This window comes from Phoca vitulina, unplaced genomic scaffold (assembly GCF_004348235.1).
Source record: "Phoca vitulina isolate PV1807 unplaced genomic scaffold, GSC_HSeal_1.0 scaffold1, whole genome shotgun sequence".
NCBI lineage: Eukaryota > Metazoa > Chordata > Mammalia > Carnivora > Phocidae > Phoca > Phoca vitulina.
The window spans coordinates 73,309,153-73,332,285 of NW_022589704.1; the positions used below are offsets into that span (position 1 = coordinate 73,309,153).

At 39.7% G+C, this 23,133-nt stretch overlaps 1 protein-coding gene across 2 annotated transcripts in view; it reads right to left on the reverse strand.

Annotated features, from left to right (window-relative positions):
* Positions 1-23,133, reverse strand: part of GPD2 (glycerol-3-phosphate dehydrogenase 2) — a 145,436-nt gene that overhangs the window by 100,890 nt on the left and 21,413 nt on the right. For both annotated transcript variants that reach the window (XM_032410174.1, XM_032410168.1), the window contains exon 2: positions 4,970-5,079. In XM_032410174.1, coding sequence (XP_032266065.1) covers positions 4,970-5,071 — 102 coding nt within the window. In that variant the 5' untranslated portion in view covers positions 5,072-5,079. The remainder of the gene's footprint in view (positions 1-4,969; positions 5,080-23,133) is intronic.

Below are 23,133 nucleotides of genomic sequence, written 5' to 3' on the forward strand. Positions count from 1 at the left end.
CAATTATGCATAAAGCTGTTATAAATATGCCTGTGCAGATTTTTGCGTGAACATAGTTTTCAAGTCTTTTGGGGAAGCACCAATGAGAGTGATTGCTGGATCATATGGTAAGAATATGTTTAGTTTTGTAAGAAACTGCCCCACTGTGTCCCAGAGTAGCTGGACCATTTTGTGTTCTCACCAGCAATCCGTGAGGGTGCCCGTAGCTCCACATTCTTCACCAGCATTTGCTTATGATTTTTATTTCAATAGATATCCATCTGAACTTCATGTTTCTCTATCCTCTACCAGTTTCTCTGTCCGGCAGTTAATATAAGCCACGTTATGCCAACCAAAAGCTCCGCTATGTAAAGAAATCTGGTGCTACGGCATTCTTATTATGCCTAACAAGACTAGGTCTCTTTCAAATGTTCACATCCTATATCAGGGGAAGGGAGAGTCCTAGACACTAAAGACCTGTTTGTGTCAAGTACTGTGATCACAGATTCTTACTGAATCTCTGAATTCCCTGATTCCAATACAATCACTCCTCAAACTGAAAAGAGACCTTGCTTTCCATACCCTGAAGCTCATTCCCTGCCTTCGTAAGGTACATAAAAAAAAAGAAAATTTTCACATCCGGGCTTTGAGAAAGCTCTCAGTGGTTTTCAGGCCTCACCTCAGAGTTGGCTCACAAAGCCCACTACACGTTCAGAGTGGGTAATGGAAGGAACAAACCGAGCATGTGTTACATGAGAGGGCCCACCCTCAGACCTAAATAGATCTTTGTTACATCAACCACAACCCTGGGGTTAAAAAGAAGCCCACACTATCACACCAGTGTTTCCAGTTAGACCTAGAAGGTATGAGATAAACGTTGAGTTTAAAAAAAAAAAAAGTTTCAAAAAATGCCTTTGGTCTATGATGAAAGACAAAAGCCTGGGGCAACCCTCAGTCAAATCTTTGCATGCCCACCCTGTTTTTGTCCCCATTCTCCCCAGCCACCCACATTCTTCCCACCTACCTGAGGAACTCACATGCAGCCCTGGCTTTAACACTCTCCAATTCTGCTCCTCACTAAGGTTTACTGGCTCTGAAAGTACCCAAGACTCTCTCTCCTAATTTAAACTCCCCTCTCCATCCACTCTGTTCTCTCATCAACTTGAAATTAGAAAAGGAGACTCTCCCATGAAGTGACACTTCTCTTTCACTAGAAATGAGGGAATCACTAGAAGAGTATCCTGTCCGGCGAGGAAGACCAGATATCCTCCAAGTCCCTTCCAATTAAAATTATTATTACACTGACCTATACTAAATAGTGAATGATCAATAACTTGCTCTCAAAAATCTGCACACCACTCCAGAGGTGTTTGTTTGCCACATTCCTGGTGGGATTTAAGACAAGTTCTTTTGAGAAAAATCACCATGGGCATATTCAATCAATGAGTTTGCATAAGACATTCATCCAAGCGTGTGCATTCTTTTGTGGTGATTCCTGGTGATCACCCACTGTGATTCTAGCTTCTACTCAGCCTCCTGGCCCTTGGCATATAGCTGGTCCGGGGAGAGGAAAATCAAGAAGACTTTGTGGACACTTAAATCACCTACTTGTGGGTGAGGAAATAAAAGGAGGAACATGAAATGAATAGGAAGCCTCTCCAAGACCACTCAAAAAAACCCTACAGGCATCACTGAAGGGAGCCTGGAAAATGGATGTTATTTGTGGTCACAAACCTCCTGTCCTCCAGGTGGACACAGTCAAAAAAAAGTCAGCCAATATTCATCTCTTCATCAGCTTCCTCATTGTAATAGGAAAATTTAGGTTGCTCCAGCTCCAAAAGAAAATAATAATAATAATAATAATAATAATAATAATAATATCTCCTTAGGCCATCCCTTCTAACTCTGATCAATTTATCTTAAAAGAAAAAAAATCTCTATGCTTTCCTTGGGTCAACAATGGACACTACTGATCACTGAAAAACAAAATATAAATTTTAATAATATACTTGTATGAGGGAAAGCCACACTATGACGTGAGACCAAACAATCATGCTATTACCTCTAACCCCCAACCTGTCTCCAGAAATGCTAGGGTCTCCACAACTGTCTCTATCTCCTCACCTACAATAGCTTTTATTCAAGCAACTGGGTAAACTGTAAGTGAACAGTATCTTTTTTGATTTCATAGTGTTTTCTGTTTAATCAAAAAAAATGGATATATAATAGCATTCCTTCATTATCCCCCTTGCAAATACAAGCTGTTTTAAAACTGTAGAATTGATTTAAAAGGTTTTGTGTGAGTTGACCTGGCACCTAAACACTTACACGTAGCACTATCTTTTCTGTCAGACGAGCTTCAACAGTTGACCAACTTTTAGAATCAAGCCGTTCGTATTTAGAATACAATCCCTGCCTGTACTTTAGGAAGGAAGCTTTGTGCTCAGAATATCAAATGAGCACAAGCTAGGAGCCAGGGGAGACAGAGCTGCAAGGGCAGGAATGCCAGCAAAATGTGCCTGAACTTGAACTCGACAGATGGCTTTCTAATACGTCAGTATCTTGGACTTTCGACACCAACTTATTCTCAAAGGAGGACAGTTTATCGGTTAGAATCATCTTAGAAAACTGGAAAAAAAATAAAAACACAAGCCAATACGTTAAGTATTGCTCTGCAAAAAAATGGAGCATGCCTAGTCACATTTAAGGACACAGCTTCTACAAAACGTAGCCAAATAATGGGTATCAAGGGGCAGATTTTTCTTGACCATTGAGAAGTTCCCCAGAATGGCTCTGATTGGCAGATATTTTCTGAGAGAGGACAGCTGAGGCTTCTGGTCATTTTATGTCAATGGCTCAAATGAGTCATCTCCTCTCTCCCCTCACCTCCCTTCTCTCTTTTTTGCTAATCCCTATGGCTACATCCCAACCTGCTACCCAAAAAATGCTCAAGGCAGTGGCTTTAAGGGACAGGAATCACCACAAAAGAATGCACACGCTTGGATGAATGTCTTATGCAAACTCATTGATTGAATATGCCCATGGTGATTTTTCTCAAAAGAACTTGTCAGATTAAAATTATAAATGACTTGAAACTGCTGGTATCCATTTCATTTGGCTATTAGGGTGGTCAGGATGTGGCAGGTCTGGGCAAAATGACCCAGAAATCAGTAGATCCTTGTTTTGCCTTGATTTTACCGACTAAAATTCACCCCTAATGTGATTGATTACAGCATCAACTGTTTATTCTGTGAGATTAAAGAAAAATCAAACAAATAAATGAAACAGTATAACCTAAGTACAAAGTTAACTTATAAACTCTGAAGTAGAACATGCTTGCTGTGTTAACAGACATAAACCATGTACAAATTTAGCAACAACTCTTCATATTAGATATTGTGACCTTTGGCACCAGCATTTGTCAGTGTCATTTCGGACAGCCCTGCCCTGGGAAAGATGGCAGAAGTAACCTAATCCATGAAGGTCCATGTCCCAAACCGAACTGCACTTCTGAAATAGCCTCAGCAGGAGCAGCATCTTTTCACACTGACTTTGAAGCAACCAAGGCAATATTTTTAAAGGAATAGTGCATCCAGCATGACCCATGAGTGAGGCTGCGCTTCAGAGCAAGTCAGTCAATGAAGCCCTGCAAGATATCCACCTCCGGAAACCGTAAGCGCAACATGCTCACAGGTAAGAATGAAAAAGACTAACACAACCTATTCAATCCCCTCTGTCTTTAGGAAGAAGCACTAAAAATGAGCCCCCCCCCCCTTTTTTTAACTATAAGCCAGCAAATTAATTCTTCCCAATATGTGTTTTTAAAGTAATATTTCTCGGGGCACCTGGGTGGCTCAGTCGTTAAGCGTCTGCCTTCGGCTCAGGTCATGATCCCAGGGTCCTGGGATAGAGCCCCACGTCGGGCTCCCTGCTCAGTGGGGAGCCTGCTTCTCCCTCTCCCGCTCCCCCTGCCTGTGTTCCCTCTCTTGCTGTCTCTCTCTCTGTGTCAAATAAATAAATAAAATCTTTAAATAAATAAATAAAGTAGTAATTCTCACTCAGGACCTGGGATTCCAAGCAACATGGCTGGTTCTACTGCCTCAGAGCACAAAGCAAAAACCAAGTGCAAGACAAGCCATGGCATAAAGGCTCTCACAAAAATGTACAAAATGAGTAGTTAATAGATAGTCCAGCTGCAAACAGCTTCCCAAATTCCTTTATCTCCATCTTGGAGTTAGGACTACACCACCAAGCTGGTATCGTAAGATGCCCTAGAGACGTGGGGAAGGGAGAACAGGAGACTAGTAATCCTAACTACTGAGGCGGCTGCCAGCATTTCAAGCCGAAAAAAGAACAAAACCAGTCCCCAAAATCATTTCCTGGCATCTATTTGGCGTAGATGTAGTACAAAGGGGAAAAAAAAAAAAAAACGAAAATAAACTGAGCACTTTAAATTATTTGGAAACTTCAGAGCAATCTCATTTCATGGCCTTCTCCCATTAAATTTGTGACCCAGTATAAAGTAATGCTACATAAGTAAGTAAACCTTTAAGAAATAAAGCCAAGATTCAACGTTGGGCCTTTTGTATAGGCCCTTTTCCATTTCCTGTCTCAGATGCCCACCTGCCTGCCTTCTAATAAGACAAACTTTTGGTAGGAACACAGAAGGTATCCAGACATTTGGATGAATTGGACAAGGAAAGTCTAAATGAACAAAACCGTGGCCTTTGGAAATGAGGCACTCTTTTAAAACCAGAGAGCCAAAATAGAAGCTAAATAATATAACGCTCTCTGATAAAGAAGTTTACTTTTAAAAAAATGATACACACAGTTGTCAAGGATCATTTAAGGTAGTATTCCAAATTAGTGTCTGTCAGATCAAGTCGAGACAGTACTTTCTAAACAAACCGTTAACAAACACACGCCCCATGTGCAGTTCTTTAACAGATATAAGTTTCAGAGTATAATCAATACATGCATAATTACTTACTTGCTTCCTTCTGTAATGAGCAAATTGAGAGAGGCCGAGGACACTTGCAAGGGCGCCACCTCCAACAAGAATAGTCCCTTTTACTGCCTTTTGAAATGCCATTTCTTAGCCTACAAAGAAGAACAAAAAGGGAACAGAAAGAAGTGAATTGGGATTTTTATCAGATAACAATCCCCATGGTAAAAAGGGACCGTGCAAGATTCTGAAACGATGTTAAGCTAGAAAACAAAACATAAAATAAGGAAGTTATCATGGGCCAAAAGCAACACACGAAAAAACGGAGACAAGGGAATTGACCACATAAAAGTCACCTTCCAACAGGAATTAAAGAAAGGAAAGCAGGTTGAGACAACTGAAGATATTTACACAGTATAAAGTCAAGGGTGCCAGGAAAAGAAATGGTATTGTGTGACTCACAAAACTGCATGCTGTACTCACAAATGTGTTCAACTGCTAATCGCCTCCACAAGGAGACCGGTGGAAGCCTGTCACCAGCGGAGACAGTGAGCCTCACGTGTACTTCAGGTTCCCTGGAGCGGGCTTAATTCAGATGGTGGCACAACTTTCCCCTCCCAATGAAGCTCTCACCAGAGCCAACTTGTGCATTCCTGTCCTTAAGCGGCCACACCTGACAGACTAAAAGTCAAAGGAAACCATGCCTTGATCCTTTCACAAAGTGACAGAAGATATTCTTAGGGACTGCTATAATTCCTTTCATTAACGGAACTTAAAAAAAAAAAAAAAAGTTTTCTTTTAGCCAGGGTTGCATGGTACCACAATTTCAAGGGGAAACTCTCTATATAAGCACTCTTTTTGCTTGTTTTAGAGAGAAGGGGGAGGGGTGCCTGGGTGGCTCAGTCGTTAAGCATCTGCCTTTGGCTCAGGTCATGATTCCAGGGTCCTGGGATCGAGCCCCATGTGGGTTCCCTGCTCAGTGGGGAGTCTGCTTCTCCTTCTCCTTCTGCCTCTCCTCCCTGACCGACCCCCCTACCTCCCTCTCCTGCTCGCTTGCGTGTACTCGCTCTCTCTCTCTCAAATAAATAAATAAAATCTTTAAAAAGGGGGGGGGAGGAAGGGAGGGGCAAACAGAGAGGGAGAGAGAGAATCCCAAGCAGGTTCCACGCCCAGCGAAGAGTGCAACCGGAAATCATGACCTGAAGGGAAATCAAGGGTCAGATGCTTTAACTGACTGAGACACCCAGGTGCCCCTTGCTATATATTTCTAAATAAAGTCTTGTATTGTGTTAGCTCTTGACTTCCTTCTTACCTTGAAATATATATATATATATTTACACACACGCACACACATTAAGTCTATATGTGTGAGTCTGTGCGTGTGTATTTCCACTATTGGACTCATTATATTTTTAAAAATTTTTGAATGCTTCAATATCCTTTAACTTTTTCGAAAACAACACACAAAAAAGAGCATAAAAATGAAAATTCCACCAAAAGAACTCTTGCCAGCTTTTATTTAGCTAAACAAGAAAAGATAACACCGTGTGATCACCAAAAAAAAAAAAAGATTTCTAACTTAGAGTTGATCTTGTTCAATATCAATTCGACCTGCCTAAGACTTTCATTCACCATAGCAGCTGGTATACCCACATCTTAAAGGGAAGCCACTACCCTATTTTCCTGAATGGGGGAGGTCCAACCTGTCTGGACAACATACCGTATACTCTACAAGCATCTCATGACTCAGGAAAACATTTAATATGAAGTCAGTTTTAACCTGGGATAATAAAGACCATAGAGTATCTCAATGTAAATTATGGTACAGTTAAAATATTTGAGTCCATATAGGATGAATAGAATCTATTAGCATAACTACACTAAATCAAAGAATTTCAGTGCAGTTGGTTAACTGTGATTCTATAGAAAATTCATTCTGGAATACTATAAATTATATACTAAAATAAAAGTTGGTATTTCTGAAAATTTTATTTTTCCTCTGACCTCACTCCTTCTGACAAACTTAAGACTTGTCTTTTTTATTAAGATTCTCACCAGAAAAATATTTCACACACATATGTTTCTCTACTGCTGGAGGTCTCTTCATCAAATGGATCCTCTTTCCCAAGTTATGTAAAACAATTGGTATATATGATGGCTAGTGGCCTCCATTCATCAGTCGGTCGACCCTAAGCAAGCCCTTATGTCCAAGGTTGACCTCAACTAAGCCAACTTGGAAGGCACTCATTTGTCATAGCCCACTGTCGTCATTCCTAACGCTTTTGTACACGTTCTCATGGGCGCCTATCACACAACAATGGAAACCCTAGCAGTGCAGAGATAGCATGCTATCTCCAGGCTAATGGGTTCCCCTGACAATGAGGGACAGAGAATAGAAACCTAGTTCTATTTACCTAAACAATGCATGTGCCCGCCCCATGTAGACAGCAGCCTGGTGGTCCCCTGGATGTGAGTTTTGTAACTGACTGACTTTAACTCAGTATCATTGCTTCTGAATTGTTGATAATGTCATTGATGACCTCACAAAGGATACCACACGTCAACAAAGCCAGCTGAGGGATGTTATGTAACACAGTCAAGGAAAATGTCACAGCAGACACGCTCACTCAGCCACTTCAGTTTGGAGCTAGTTGTTCCAATTGTGCAGGTCCCTGCATTCCCTGCTCATCTGATTATAGTGCTTCAATTTGATTTTTGAAACCAAAACTCACTAAGGGAGATATTTTCATGGGTTTTCTCAATGAGCCACTAATACTAATGAAAAAGTGCATTAATATATTATTTTGCAGAGTTAGCGATCATATTGACTATAATTAATAAAGAACTTCTTTTTCCCAGTAATTTCATAAACTAACCTATGCTTAGGGGATCATTATTTCTATTGAGATCAAATCCATCTGTAAGATCACCTACTAGTTGTAATGAATAAATCACTCTTACAGGTAATTCAAAAACAAAAGCACAAAATCAATTTCACCTGACTCCCCTAAGATCATCATAATCATCGGGGTCGTCATCCTCATCAATGTTATAATGACAATAGTTGACATTTATTGAGTATTTGCAAGGTAATAGGCACTGTGCTTTCAATTCTACATACATCAGCTCATATCACCCTCACAACACTGTAATTTCATAAAAGAGGCAGTTGTGGTTCAGAGGGCGTAAGCGATTTGCCCGAGGTCACTGACTAGTATGTGACAAAACCACAACTTAGTCTATACTCTTAACCACTGATTGGTTCTGGCCTGCCTTTTGTTCTCAAAATAGCAACTTCTCCCCAAGGGCCACACCACGTTTTGCTGAAGGCCCTAGTCTTGAACACTCACCCCATGTGTACAGTCCTTGGCATTAGGGTTTCCCTAAGGAAACCTCTGACAAAATATCTACGGTAATGTAAGAATTTCGTTTTACTGCTGAACCAAAGAAATTTAAAATTTGTACCCATTTATATTCCATCATAAGGAGAAAAGTTTTCACAATGATTACAGAGAGGAAAGATTGTTTCCATCTAAGCAAAACTGCAACAGGAAAATTAGCAAAGAAAGGTAACAAAAATATTGATAAATCTTTACTTTTGCAACTACAAGTGTGAGAAACTAGAGGTAGAAAAATCATCCAGAAATAAAATTAGCTTAGTTTTTTTTTTTAAGATTTTATTTATTTATTTATTTATTTATTTATTTATTTGAGAGAGAGTGTGTGTGTGTGAGAGAGAGCAGGGAGAGGGGCAGAGGGAGGAGAGAATCCCAAACAGACTCCCCGCTGAGCACAGAGCCTGACAGGGGCTCAATCTCAGGCCCCTGAGATCATGACCTGAGCCAAAACCAACAGTCAGACGCTTAACTAACTGAGGCACCCAGGCGCCCCAAAATTACCTTAGTTATCATAGCCTGATGTCCACGTTTAATAGCCTATGAATTAAGTTGTATATACATTGACTCAAGACTGGCTCCTGCATTTGCACAGACAAGTGCCAGTCTTCTAATTCTTGCAAGGGGAACACCAGCCCAACTAAAAAAATCCTGAACAAAAAGGTACTCAACTAAATACATCCATGAGTTTATCAATTGCCCTGAAGGTGCTTATAACCAATTTGGAGAATTAAATATCAAAGTCTACCTTGTAACTCTGTATTATAACTAGTTGTGCTATACTGAGTATTATTAATACTCTGATAGACAAAACACCCTGAATAGCAATCTTGAGAAAGAAGAACAAAGCTAGAAGCATCACAATTCCCCATTTCAAACTATGTTTCAAAGCTATATTAATCGAAGTATGGTATTGGCACTAAAAACTTACTGGCACTAAAAACAGACCTATAGATCAATAGAGAGCCCAGAAATAAACCCAAGCATATATAGTCAATTAATTTTTAATAAAGGAGCCAAGAATATACAATAGGGAAAGGATAGTCTTTTCAATAAATGGTGTTGGGAAAACTGGACAGCCACATGCAAAGAAAGAAAAGAAAAGAGAGGAAAGAAAGAAAGAAAAGAAAGAAAGAAAGAAAGAAAAAAAGAAGGAAAGAAAGAAGAAAGAAGGAAAGAAAGAAAAGAAAGAAAGAAAAGAAAGAAAGAAAGAAAGAAAGAAAGAAAGAAAGAAAGAAAGAAAAAAAGAAAAAGGAAGGAAGGAGGGAGGGAAGAAAGAAAGAGAACCATTATCTTATACCAATTCCAAAATAAACTCAAAATGGATTAAAGATTTAAATATAAAACCTGAAACTATAACATTCCTGGAAGAAAACAGAGTATAAGCTCCTTGACACTGCTCTTAGTGATGATTTTTTGGATTTGGCACCAAAAGCGTAGGCAACAAAGGCAAAAATAAACAAGTGGGACTACATCAAACTAAAAAGCTTCTGCACAGCAAAGGAAACCATCAACAAGATGAAAAGGCAACCAACAGAATGGGAGAAAATATTGCAAATCATCTATCTGGTAAGGGTCAATATCCAAAACACACAAAGAAGTCATGCAAATCAGTTGCAAAACAAACAATCAAACTGAAAAAATGGGCAGAGGAAATGAATGGACATTTTTCTAAAGAAGACATACAAATGGCCACCAGGTACATGAAATGGTGTTCAACATCACCCATCACCACGGAAATGCAAATGGAAACCACAATTAGATATTATCGTGTGAGTGTGGGCGCACACACACATCCAAGCTGAGAGGGAGAGGAGAGAGAGAACAAGGGCTGGGGATGTGGAGCAAAGGAACCTGCACGCACTCATGGGGGGGCGTGTAAATTGGTGCAGCCACTCTAGAAAACAGTACGGATGTTCCTCAAAAAATTAAACACAGGAAAAAAAAAATTAAACCTAGAACTACCATATGATCCAGCAATTCCACTTCCGGGTGTCTATCTGAAAAAAATGAAAGCACTAATTCGAAAGATGGTCTCAAACTCACAAGAGCAATCAGAGCTAAAGGTCTGATTTCGGGGAACCTTGTGCCTAGAACTGCCACACGATGAACCGTGCTTGCTGCTGGCAAACAAAAACTGGGTTTGCGGCTTCTCGGAGTTTGCTGAGCCATGCTTCTGGCTAACCTTGCAACTTACCGGCACCACTGAATTCTTAGCTGTCCTTTTAGGATTCCCATTACAGAATAACCTCAACAATAAAATCCTATTTCAAATGGGACTTGGGGGCTCACCACGTCTGCCTCCTCCCATTCCGAAGCAAGGCTATGCTCCAGGTTAAATCTTGCATTTGAATAACTTCACCACACACTTTATTTTTTTATTTTTTTATTTTTTAAGATTTTATTTATTTATTTGACACAGAGAGACACAGCGAGAGAGGGAACACAAGCAGGGGGAGTGGGAGAGGGAGAAGCAGGCTTCCCGCTGAGCAGGGAGCCCGATGCCGGGCTCGATCCCAGGACCCTGGGATCATGACCTGAGCTGAAGGCAGACGCTTAACGACTGAGCCACCCAGGCGCCCCTTCACCACACACTTTAGACTTAAAAACAAGAAATAAGCACCCATAGAGAAAGGCTGAGGGGCCTCTCAGCAGTCACCCACAAAGTTATTCCAGAACAAGAGCACGCTTCCTGGCCTCTGAATTATTCTCCAAATAGAGTACTCAAACTCCTCTCCCTGTCCTACCATATAGCTTCTCTCTTAATTAAAGCATAAATAAAACCCATCCAAATGGATTTATCACTCCTCTGCGGAAGGAGCCCTGGGTCTCTTCACTTTCACAAACTCTCCTATCCTCTGGCCTCTTGTGTAGAAATACCAATTTCCTTTCCTATCTCCACACTCTCCATTAATTTAGGTGGGCAGGGGTGGGGGGATGCATGGAATACAGCTGAAAGATCATTTTTAGAAGAGTAATTTCAGCCACAAGCCTTGCAGTCCTTGGGACGTGTGTTCCCTAGCAAGATGCAGCAAGATGTAAAGGCTTTCCATGCCCCTCTGACCACCTATAGCCTACGCTATTTCTCTTAGCCCTTTACCTAACTAAGCATATGCAGGTCCAAATGTAGCAAGAAGCTCCTTATACTTCAATTGTGCAGTCACCTACCTAGTAGCTGTGCATGGAAGACCACCTCCTCATCTATTTTGAGGCATGACACTTTTTCAAACCCACAGAAGGTACAACGGCACAACTCAGAAGACCAGGCCTCAAAGTCCACCTGCATACAAATTCAAGACTTACAGGAGAAGGCTGTGTGAATCTTACAAAACAAAGGTGTAGGACCTCAACAGAGGAAGTCTATAATCATGGAACTTGGCAGCAAGTCCACAGCAGAATGAAAGAAGAAGTGAGTACAAAAGCACCTTCCCAACCAGCAGCCCAGTTCTAACTATAAAAAGTCAAGGTTTCTGGGTGCTTTGAATTAGACAGGTTTCAACAAAGCAGACCCTTTATTATTCCAATCGGTGATATATCAAATGTTGTATATGCTTCCCTCTAAGAAAGCACATCCTGGATCAGGCACGCATATGCTGATAAAGTGCTTACACAGACAAGTAACAATCAAAGCACATCAGGTCCTACCTCCTCTTTCCCCAAGGCTGACTCCACAGTGGGGATAAAGATCAACACTCTGCCTGCAAACGCATCCCCCCAGCCAAGCAGAGAAGCGTGTGTATGCACAAACGTCTTACACAGTAGTATGGGAACCCTACAGAAACAGAGTCAGCCCTCAAGCAAGCTTTTTGAAAGCTGCCAGACACAAATGAACAAAATAATCAACATCACAGGCCCATCAGCCTGTTCTCTGGAAACAGAGAAGAGCCCTACTCCATAAACTGAAAATGAATTTGTCCTTTTTTGGTTCCTTTAAACACTTTCAAAAAAGATTTGGGCCGGGGAGCCTGGGTGGCTCTGTCAGTTAAGCGTCTGCCTTCGGCTCAGGTCATGATCCCAGGGTCCTGGGATGGAGCCCAGCCACAGGCTCCCTGCTCAGCAGAAAGCCTGCTTCTCCCTCTCCTCCCTGCTTGTGCTCTCTCTCTTGCTATTTCTGTTGCTATCTCTCTCTCTCAAATAAATAAATAAAATCTTTAAGAAAAAAAAAAAAGATTTGGGCCAAGACTGGATAGGAAATGGACCCAAGGCTTATCCACAAAAGATTATCCCAATGGAAATAAATGAATGTGTGTGTATGTGTAAAATGTAAAATATTATATTATACTTATACATATTCTAAAAGCCACAAACACAACAGTAACAGTGACCACCTAGAGTTGTAAAAAGTACATACGCTGAACAGAATATCAAAGGACAAACAAAAAGGTTTTTCTTAAGTTACTAGGAAGAGTATTCTGATAAAACAAAATAAATGAAAGAACCAAGCAAAAGTCAGCACAAAAGTTAGAAATATAATGAATCTTCAGATTCTGGATGTCCAAAACTCTGGATTGCAGCTGATGAGGAAGCTAAAGCAACACAATCACACATTGCTGGCACAGCATCCAAACCCTAGCCTTGTCCCTCTCTCTCACACCAGACAGCTTTAGGGAATTTTTCCATTTCCAATCAACTTTTCCAAGAAATCCCATGCCAGAAGGGCTCAACCCAAATGATGGGCAAAATCTTAACAAAGAGAGAGTATTTCAATGAAGACAAAAGAGAAACAAAATTAGGAAATGAAGAGAAAATGAAAGAAGACAAATGCTGTGTGCATATTGGTTCACGTAGCTTCCAGCCAGAAACTACTTTGGAAAAGCTTCCTACTTGCCTCTCCGGGACCCTTTGGGTAGGCCAGGTCACTCTAGGAGCAAGCACACAGCTACAGTGACAGAGAAAGAGGCTGGCTCAGGACCATTCTGCAGGCTCGAAGGAGGGCAGGAGCCTGGAAGCTTGACAGATGAGGAACTGGCACAGCAAAGGGCTGAGCTGGTTCCAGGGGTTCAAGTCAGAGGTTAAGAAATGTAAGCAAAAGGCACAAGGAAAAAAAAAAAAAAAAGAGGAGAAAACAAGGTCAACAACCATTTAAAGTGAGCCAGTTAAAAGTCTCTGTTTATAAAAAACTTGTCTCAAACATTATTACATGAATCCTTCTGGTGTGCAATTTTTGTTTAACTTAATATGCAAAGCCAGAACAAATTAAAGCACTTATTTCACAAAGTTGTCTGAAGTGAAAACATACAGAGAGGAAGGAGGACCCCGGAGTAACGTGAGGAGACACGCTCACACTCTAATCCTCATTTATTATGTAAGACTCAATTAAAAAAAAAAAAACATAGTGTTTCCAAGGCAACTTCCATATTATGTATTTATGTTTTGTGCCAATTCTAAAGTGCACACTGGTAGTATAGTCACAAATTTGACCCTTTTCCCTTATTTCCATGAGGTTCACTATAGAATTATAAGAAATCAATGAAGTCCATCTCGGCCAATAACAGATTTATATTCATTAAATGCAAATGATCTTCGTTTAACTCATAATGGAATGATTTCTATTGTATTTGCTTTCCATAGAATCGCTTTTAAAAATCATGAAGAACTAGTTAGTTCATGCAAGTGAATTTGTTTTCTACTTTAAATTCATTTTAAAACCAAAATTAATCTATATTCTCTATCATCCTGGACATGTTAATAGATTTGTGCTTAGAGTTGTAAAATCCTATCTTTAACTTTCTTTGTTTACCATATATGTAATTTAAGGTAATCCTGAAAGGCATAAAATAAAATGTCCCTCATAAGTGAAAATCTGGAGCATTCCTTCCCCCCAATGCCCATCCCTTATAAAGACATGAGTCAGTTTTAGGAACTGGATAACATGCCCAGTATGAAATTTTAAAAACTTGCATTTACATATCAATAATAAGAAATCCTCACTTAAAAGAGTACAGCAGACACAAACACTTTAATTCTGCCCTGAAGAGGAAAGAATGTTACCAATGAATCAAAGAAAAAGAGGTTCTTTAGGCAAACAGACCACACTAGTCCTGTGCCTCCCCCTGTATTTCTGCTCCCTTTACTAACACTATTGTTGAGTTAGAAAAATGGTTCACATTCCTTCAGCAGCATAAACTCTTTCTCAGAGTTTACATGCTGTTATAAAATCTACTTTGGTAAGACAAGAAAAAATAACCCTTTGTTATAAAATAAATTGCATGCCAAACAATAGAGTTCAAAATATCTGCTTTTACATTAAAACGTATCAAGCCGCTCATCCAGATTTATTATAACTATAACAAAGCCTTATAAAGTCATCACAATCATGGCTCTTGAATACACACCCCAACATGCTTCATAAAAAAAGCATCTACCTCACCATATAAATAAATGTATTTTAAAAGGGTTTAGGTGCTTTAAAATAGTGCACAGGCACTGTGAATCAAATGAAAAGGTTTTAAAAACATATATGGATGACAATGAACTTTAACTCTACAGTCAAAAGAAATACACACTAAGAAAATTTCAGCGAAATAGAATATTCAAAGAAAGAAGTGCTTCGACTAATTGAGGTTCTATTTGTCTGATCTTAATCAAAGATCTCTTTTGTTGTTTTCCAATATCTTATATTTTTATTAAATATAGCATTATGAATTTGGAAACACTATATACTGAATATTGACACTTTTCTTTGAAGACTCACAAAGAATATTAAAGAGACTCAAGATCATTATCCTGAAAACTTTTTTTTTAATAGCACAGATATAGGAGGTTTGACAATCTGCCTTCAAATGTAATAAGCACAAACAAAACTTTGAAAAGTTGGCTTTTTTTCTTACTTCAAAATGCTGATGCCAACTGATTTACTTAGCTTTTGTTCATTATTTTTATCACCAAATGAGAAGAAAATGCACCAGTTCTTTCAAAAGTTCTAGTTGCAATTGCATTATACATGTCATTAGGAACGCATTTTAGGAAATAATTGTTGAAGATAGTTTATGAAATTCTGAGCTCATAAAAACACGATGACTGATAATTTTTATGATAATTAGTTATAGCACAATAATTTCAGTTAATTTAATTTACTTACATTGTAAAAAAAAACAGTTCTAAATTTGATTACTGCTCTATTAATCACTGCTGCTCTATTAATGAACAAGACATGGCAGGGAGTTATAACAGAGACCAAGTAGTTGCGATAGGGAGACCAGTTATTCTGTTCCCTTGAGCTTGAGAATATCCCCAGGAAATAAAGCCAACCACTTTTTACACCCTGTAGTCATTCCCCACCCCTTCAACTCCCCCCCCAACTGTCAGCCTGTTGAAATTTGCATTTAAAATTCAGTCCCCTGCACATCTAATAATCCACTGCATGTATAAATGTAACTATCAACAAAGGGTCAAATTACACACACACAGCTTAGATGCAAAGGAAATCTAAGATATACTATAGTCAAAGTAAACATGCATTGTGTTCTTTATCTTAGTGATCACACTCCCTAAAAATGTCTGACCCTAAAAGAAATAAAAATTGGACAAGAGGAAAGGCAGATTGCAGAATTCATATTTCTAACAAAAATTTCTTTAAAAAGTATGGAATACAGGGGCACCTGGGTGGGCTCAGCTGGGCGGCCAACTCTTGATTTCAGCTCAGGTCATGATCTCAGGGTCGTGGGATCAAGCCCCGTGGAGCACCCCCCCTAGGGTTCTGTGCTCAGCGGGGAGTCTGCATGAGGATTCTCTCCCTCTGCCCCTTCCCTCGCGTGTGTGCATGCGCTCTCTCTAAAATAAATTAATAATTAATTAATCTTTAAACTAATAATTAATCTTTAAAAAAAAGTATGGAATACAAGTAATACAACATTTTGTAAATGTCCATCCCCTCACTCCAAAAAAGGAAAAGATAGTCTTCTTTCACCTATGCAAAATAATAAGCAAATCTGTATTTCCAGCTCAGGCTTCTTGGCTAAAACAGTCTTGGTCATAAGATCCTATTCTCCCCATTTGAATGAGAGATCCTCTTCAAGCCTCTCCTTTTTAGATTTTTCTTTTCTTCTTTAAAAGGACTGGCACACACTCTTAAGCGGAATGCATTCAAGTACTAGACTATAAACACGTCTAATCACTGTGCATGAGATACTGTGTACCAGCATTACTCAGCTAATACCCTAGCATTGACAGTCTAAAATTTAATAACATGCACAAAAGAAGATAAAGGGTTCTACTCAATATTCTCTCTAAGGTTGCTATTGCTAAAAAAAAAAAAAAAAAAGAAAAGAAAAAGAAAGAAAGAAAGAAAAGAAAAAAAGGAAAAGAAACAAAAACACAACAAATCTCTATATTCTTTTAATTCTCAAAACACCAGATGAAAAAAGAAAATCACCAAGTATATTCCAGAAGGCGAGGTTGAAGTGTCTTGCCTTGCTATTTTGTCTCTACCTGTAACTTGCTTTGTGAAGTCAGGCAAATCATCTGAATTTGATCCTTGCTCCATCTATAAATGAAGTATCTTTGAAAATGTCCAGAGCTATTTTAACTTTACATGTGTATTATTTTATGTTTGTTCTTCATTCAGTAGGTACAGGGAAAACACCTTTATGCATTAAAGGTGGTACTATCTTGATGTCCTATTTATTTAGCGCCGTTGGATGATTAAAACTTGCACTCATTCTTTCATTCAGTAATTATTGACTGATCACCTAACATGTGCCAGGCACTGAACATACAACCGAGAACAAACATGAAAATTCCTGCCTTCTAAGAGCTTGAGTGAAGTTCGCAGTTAAGAAAAAAAAAAAAAAAAAAAGTCTAAACTATTTCAAATTAGAATATTTCAAAAATGCAAGTCAGACTTTGTCTTCTTAAAGAATATTAAGAATATTAAGAATTCATTAACCATGAATTCAATTACTGATGACTTAAAGCCATCCCTATATACATTAGACTATGCTGTAAGGGTGATGTCCCCTCAGGAACAGTAAAAGGAACAACACCATTAACCTCTTTACTACGTGGCCAGAAGCCACAGACTGTTCCCATTTGAATTCTGCTTCTGTCTGCTTTATTCAAGTTTTCCTGTTTCTTCCAAACTATCAGACTAATGGTAATTTTCCCTTTAGATCTTTGAGCTCTCCAGCTCACTTCTAACTTGTTACCACTGTGGTCAGAAAAATGAGAGCCAAGTTAGCTAAAACTATGCTTAAAATACCAATAAGTAACTCTGAGAAAGGAAAAGGAACAACTTACTAGCATTTCAGCATTTAGATTTTCAACATCCTGGCTCTGTCTATTCAAGGGCCTTTTCCCCCCTTCCTTCCTATGTTCTAGGCCAGTGTTGCTTACCAGATAATTTCTGAAGTTTGTTGCACACCGTATGTGAACGGACACAAACTGCCCTAGTCTGTTATGAAGATGAAGAATTTCCAATCAGATACGAGCACATAGTTCAAGATTAGGAAAAGAAAATTTGTATTTCAATTCTGCCTCATCTGAACAAATCCACATTACCTTGAAAAAAAAAATTGTGGCAAACCTGTTCACTTCTGCTCTGGAAACAATTAGAATATTTTTCTGTACTTTCTTGGATTTAGAGAAAAGTTTACAGATAAATAGGCCAAAAAGGAATCTAACTGCCACTCCTAAAAAAACTTTAAAAATCCTTGTTAGAAACTGGCTTATGAAAAGTACACTTTTTGTTGGTGAGTAATAGATAAAAATTGTACATTCTAAGAAAAAAAAGCAAGAGTTCAACAAATATTCAGGAAAGTATCACTTAAGGATGTATCCAAGTAAGGAAGATGAAAGGAGGGGCAATCATTCCTGTAACATGCATTCAACGGGGACTGACTGAAGGCCTGCTATATCCTGTGCACTGCTCCAGGGGCTGGCAAGTCCTCTGCTCTGATGGACTGGGGGAAACAACAAATAAACAAATGTAAGCAAATTGAGTATTTTGAAAATGACAAGTGTTATGAAGAAAATGAGATGGAGGGCGCCTGGGTGGCTCAGTCGGTTAAGTATCTGCTTTCGGCTCAGGTCATGATCTTAGGGTCCTGGGATCGAGCCCCCACCCTCGGGATGGAGCCCCCCCCATTGGGCTTCCTGCTCAGCAGAGAGTCTGCTTCTCCCTCTTGCCTCTTCCCCTCCCCGCTGCTCAAGCTCTCGCACGCATACACGTGCGCTCTCTCTCAAATAAATAAATAATCTTAAAAAAAAAAGAAAAGAAGATGTAATATTAGGTGAGAGAGTGACTGGGGTACGAGGAATCTACTCCAGATAGAATGTTCATGGAGGTGATTTGGCAAAAACGAAATTGAGGAGGAAGAGCCAGCCACCCAGCAATCCAAGAGAAGGGCCCTCCTCATAGAGGGGACAGGCATGCAAAGACACTTAGCATGTGCGAGTTTGACCTCTGCTGGAAACAGAAAGGCCACTGAGGCTGTAGCACAGTGAATGATGTGGCAGTGGGTTCCAGATGAGGTCAGAGGGCCAGAGGTGCTGAGTCACATATGACTTCCTCCTAGCAAGAAATTTATTCTGACAAGACAGAAATAGAAAAATCAATGGACAGCCTTAATCGGTGCAATGATACAATGGAATTTACAGGGAGAGAGGAAGGAAGATCAACTCTGGCTACACTGCAGAGGACGCTTTTTAGGGTAATAAGAGCAAAAGCAGTCATTTCTTCTTCTTCTTTTTTTAAAGATTTATTTGAGGCTCCTGGGTGGCTCAGCCTGTTAAGTCTCCAACTCTGGATCTTGGCTCAGGTCATGATCTCAGGATCATGAGATCAAGCCCCAAGTCAGGCTCTGCGCTGGATGGGGAGTCTCCTTGAGATTCTCTCCCCCTCTTTCTCTCCTTCTGCTTCCCCCCCTCTTTTTCTCTCTAAAAAATAAATAAGTAAATAAAAACTTTTAAAAAAATAAAGATTTATTTATTTGAGAGAGAGAGAGAGTGCTCAAGTAGAGAGGAGGGGCAGAGGGAAAGAATCTCAAGCAGACTCCCCACTGAGCATGAAGCCCAGCAGGCGGCTTGATCTCAGGACCCTGAGATCATGACCCTGAGATCACGACCTGAGCTGAAATCAAGAGTCAGAGGCTTAACCAACTGAGCCCCTGAGGCGCCTCTACAGCAGTCATTTCTTCTTAAGGACACCACTAGCCATGTTCATAATGAGTAGATGAAAGTATGAAAAAAGGAGAAAATGGAGAGAGAGAGAGAGAGAGAGAGAGGAAGACTTAACAAATCACATGAGAAAATAGTAAAAAATGTAAACCACCATCAAAAACAGTATTCTGTAATAGGAAAACAAATAGTTTAGGGATAATCTTGAATATATATATCTATTGAACTTGCACACTTGAAAGACTGTTCCATACCACTCAGTCTAGCAAGCTGGTAACAAAGAACAGAGAGTGTCAACTGAGAGAGCCTCTCAAATGCCAACACCAGACATCTTTTTTTTATATTTCTATTCCCCTTTGGGCTAGGGTATTTTGCAGGTGACTTCTTCCCCCCACAACTCATTATATCTTGAACTGATTTTGGACCCATGTTGGAAAAGAACCCAGGGTCACATCTCAACGAGCTGAGGCACCCGGAATATTTGCCACCAACCACAGGCAGGAAGCTAAAGAGCTGTGTGAAACTTACTGACCCCTGAGTATAGGTTTAATAGACAAGAGAGACTGCATGTGATTAATTACAGTTATTTATATTTATGGGTTTGAATCTTGAGGATGCCTGGCCTCTCCCCATTTTATTTCATAATATTCCCCCAGCTGGAGACTGAAGAGCAAAAGTCAATTGCCTGAGTGTTGGCATCACACTGGAAACTAAAGGGCCATGCATTTCAATTCCAGCTCAAGAAACACTCTGGCTGAGCAGATGTAATTCACCAGACCCCAGCGGGCTAGGCTCACACTGTTGTCAGTCAAATCACATAGCTGATGGAAATCAGCAGAGCACATTAGCAATTTATGCTCAACAGCTTCTCCTCAACTATAAATTTTGAGATAATGTTAAGTGAAACCCAAAGTTAATCCAAAAAATTTAGTCCATAAGTTGAGCCTGTGTTCTCACCATGAGTCAGTCAGAAGACAAGTGACTCACAAAATAGCATTTCTAATAGGATTCCTGTCAAACCTCCAGGTTCCGATATCAATGCAGCGAGCGTCAGGCCTGACCTCACCCAGTGCACTTATGCCAACCCCTTGAGATTCTCAACCCCATAGTTTGGCATCCGCCAGCAGCATGCTTTGTTTTTCAGACTGTATTCTGGAGCAGTCGAGTGCTCTGCAGCAATCACAGAATGGGCAGTTAGCAACCCAAGTCACACCCAACCCTATGACAGTCTCAGCCTGAACAAAGCCACCTGACTTTTCTGGACTTCAGTTTCCCCACAGAGAAGACTGACATTGTCTGTACATTCCTTTTTCATGGCATTGCTAGATCCTATAACCCTGGCCCTCTTGCTCTCCAGGGCCTCCTGCCATTTTCCCCACCCAGACTGGTCAATGGTGTTAGATCACTCACCATGCCAACTTAATGACTGCCATCAACATCGTTTTACCCCATTCTGACTTGAAAAAGCAACATGCTTATGCTGGTAATAATTATAATAAAGTGAAGAAAGTTCTAGATATAAGAGCCTAAATAGGTTAAACATTCGAGAATTTCTTTATTGCTTAGAAATTAATTCTTTCTGGGTTAAATTACACTCTGGATGGAGATGGGGTAATAGGCAAGTAAAAATTAATTATGAAGAGAAAAAAGTAGATATAAGAGAATCTGTGTGTGTATGTCTGTATTTCTGTTTTATAGTATATGTATGACAGCTAGTATCATCCTCAACTGGGAAAAACTGCGAGCTTTTCCACTAAGGTTGGGAACAAGAAAAGAATGTCCACTCTCACCATTGTTATTTAACATAGTACTGGAAGTCCTAGTCTCTGCAATCAGAGAACAAAAGGAAATAAAAAGCATCCATATTGGCAAGGAAGAAGTCACACTTTCATTATTCTCAGATGACATGATAGTCTATGTACAAAACCTGAAAGACTCCACCAAAAAATTGCTGTAACTGATATACGAATTCAGCAAAGTCACAGGATATAAAACCAACATACAGAAATCTGTTGCATTTCTATAATCAATAATGAAGCAGCAGAAAGAGAAATCGAGGAATGGATCCCATTTACAACTGCACCAAAAGCCATAAGATACCTAGGAACAAACCTAACCAAAGAGGTAAAAGATCTATACCCTGAAAATGATAGAACACTTACGAAAGAAACTGAAGAGGGCACAAAGATATAGAAAAACATTCCATGCTCATGGATTGGAAGAACAAGTATTATTAAAATGTCTATACTGCCCAAAGCAATCTATACATTTAATGCACTCCCCATCAAAATTCCACCAGCATTTTTCACATAGCTAGAACAAACAATCCTAAAATTTGTATGGAACCACAAAAAAACTCCAAATAGCCAAAGCAATCTTAAAAAGGAAAGCAAGGAGCACCTGGGTGGCTTAGTCGGTTAAGTGTCTGACTCCTGATTTCAGCTTAGGTCATGATCTCAGGGTCATGGGACCAAGCCCCATATAGGGCTCTGTGCTCTGCATGGAGTCAACTTGAGAGTCTCTCTCTCCCTCTGTCTCTGCCCCTTGCCTGCTTGCTCTCTCTCACCCTCTCTCTCTCTCAAAATGAATAAAATCTTTTAAAAAAAGAAAAAGAAAAGAAAAGCTGGAGGCATCACAATTTCAGACTTTAAGATATATTATAAAGCTATAGTCATCGAGACAGTACAAGACAGTATGGTCCTGGCACAGAAACAGACACATGATCAATGGAACAGAATAGAAAACCCAGAAATGGACCCTCAACTCTATGGTCAACTAATCTGCAACAAAGCAGGAAAGAATGTCCAATGGAAAAAAAGACAGTCTCTTCAACAAATGTTGTTGGGAAAATTGGACAGCCACATGCAGAAGAATGAAACTGGACCATTTTCTTAAGCCACACACAAAAATAAATTCAAAATGGATGAAAGACCTAAATGTGAGACAGGAAACCATTAAAATCCTAGAGGAGAACACAGGCAGCAACCTCTTCGACCTCGGCCACAGCAACTTCTTCTTAGACATGTCTCCAAAGGCAAGGAAAACAAAAGCAAAAATGAACTGTCTGGACCTCATCAAGATAAAAGCTTCTGCACAGCAAAGGAAACAATCAACAAAACTAAAAGACAACCAATGGAATGGGAGAAGATATATGCAAATGACATATCTGATAAAGGGTTAGTATCCAAGATCTATAAAGAACTTATCAAACTCAATACCAAATAAACAAGCAATCCAGTTAAGAAATAGGCAGAAGACATGAATAGACACTTTTCCAAAGAAGACATTCAGATGGCTAACAGACACATGAAAATGCTCAACTTCACTCATCATCAGGGAAATACAAATCTAAACCACGATGAGATATCACCCCACACCTATCAAAACAGCTAAAATTAACAAGTCAGGAAACGACAGATGTTGGCGAGGATGCGGAGAAAGGGGCACCCTCCTACACTGTTGGTGGGAATGCAAGCTGGTGCAGCCACTCTGGAAAAAAGTATGGAGGTTCCTCAAAAATTTAAAAATAAAACTACCCTACAACCCAGCAATTGCACTACTAGGTTATTTATCCAAAGGATACAAAAATGCTGATTTGAAGGGGCACAAGCACCCCAATGTTTATGGCAGCATTATCAACAATAGCCAAATTATGGGAAGAGCCCAAATGTCCATCAACTGATGAATGGATAAAGAAAA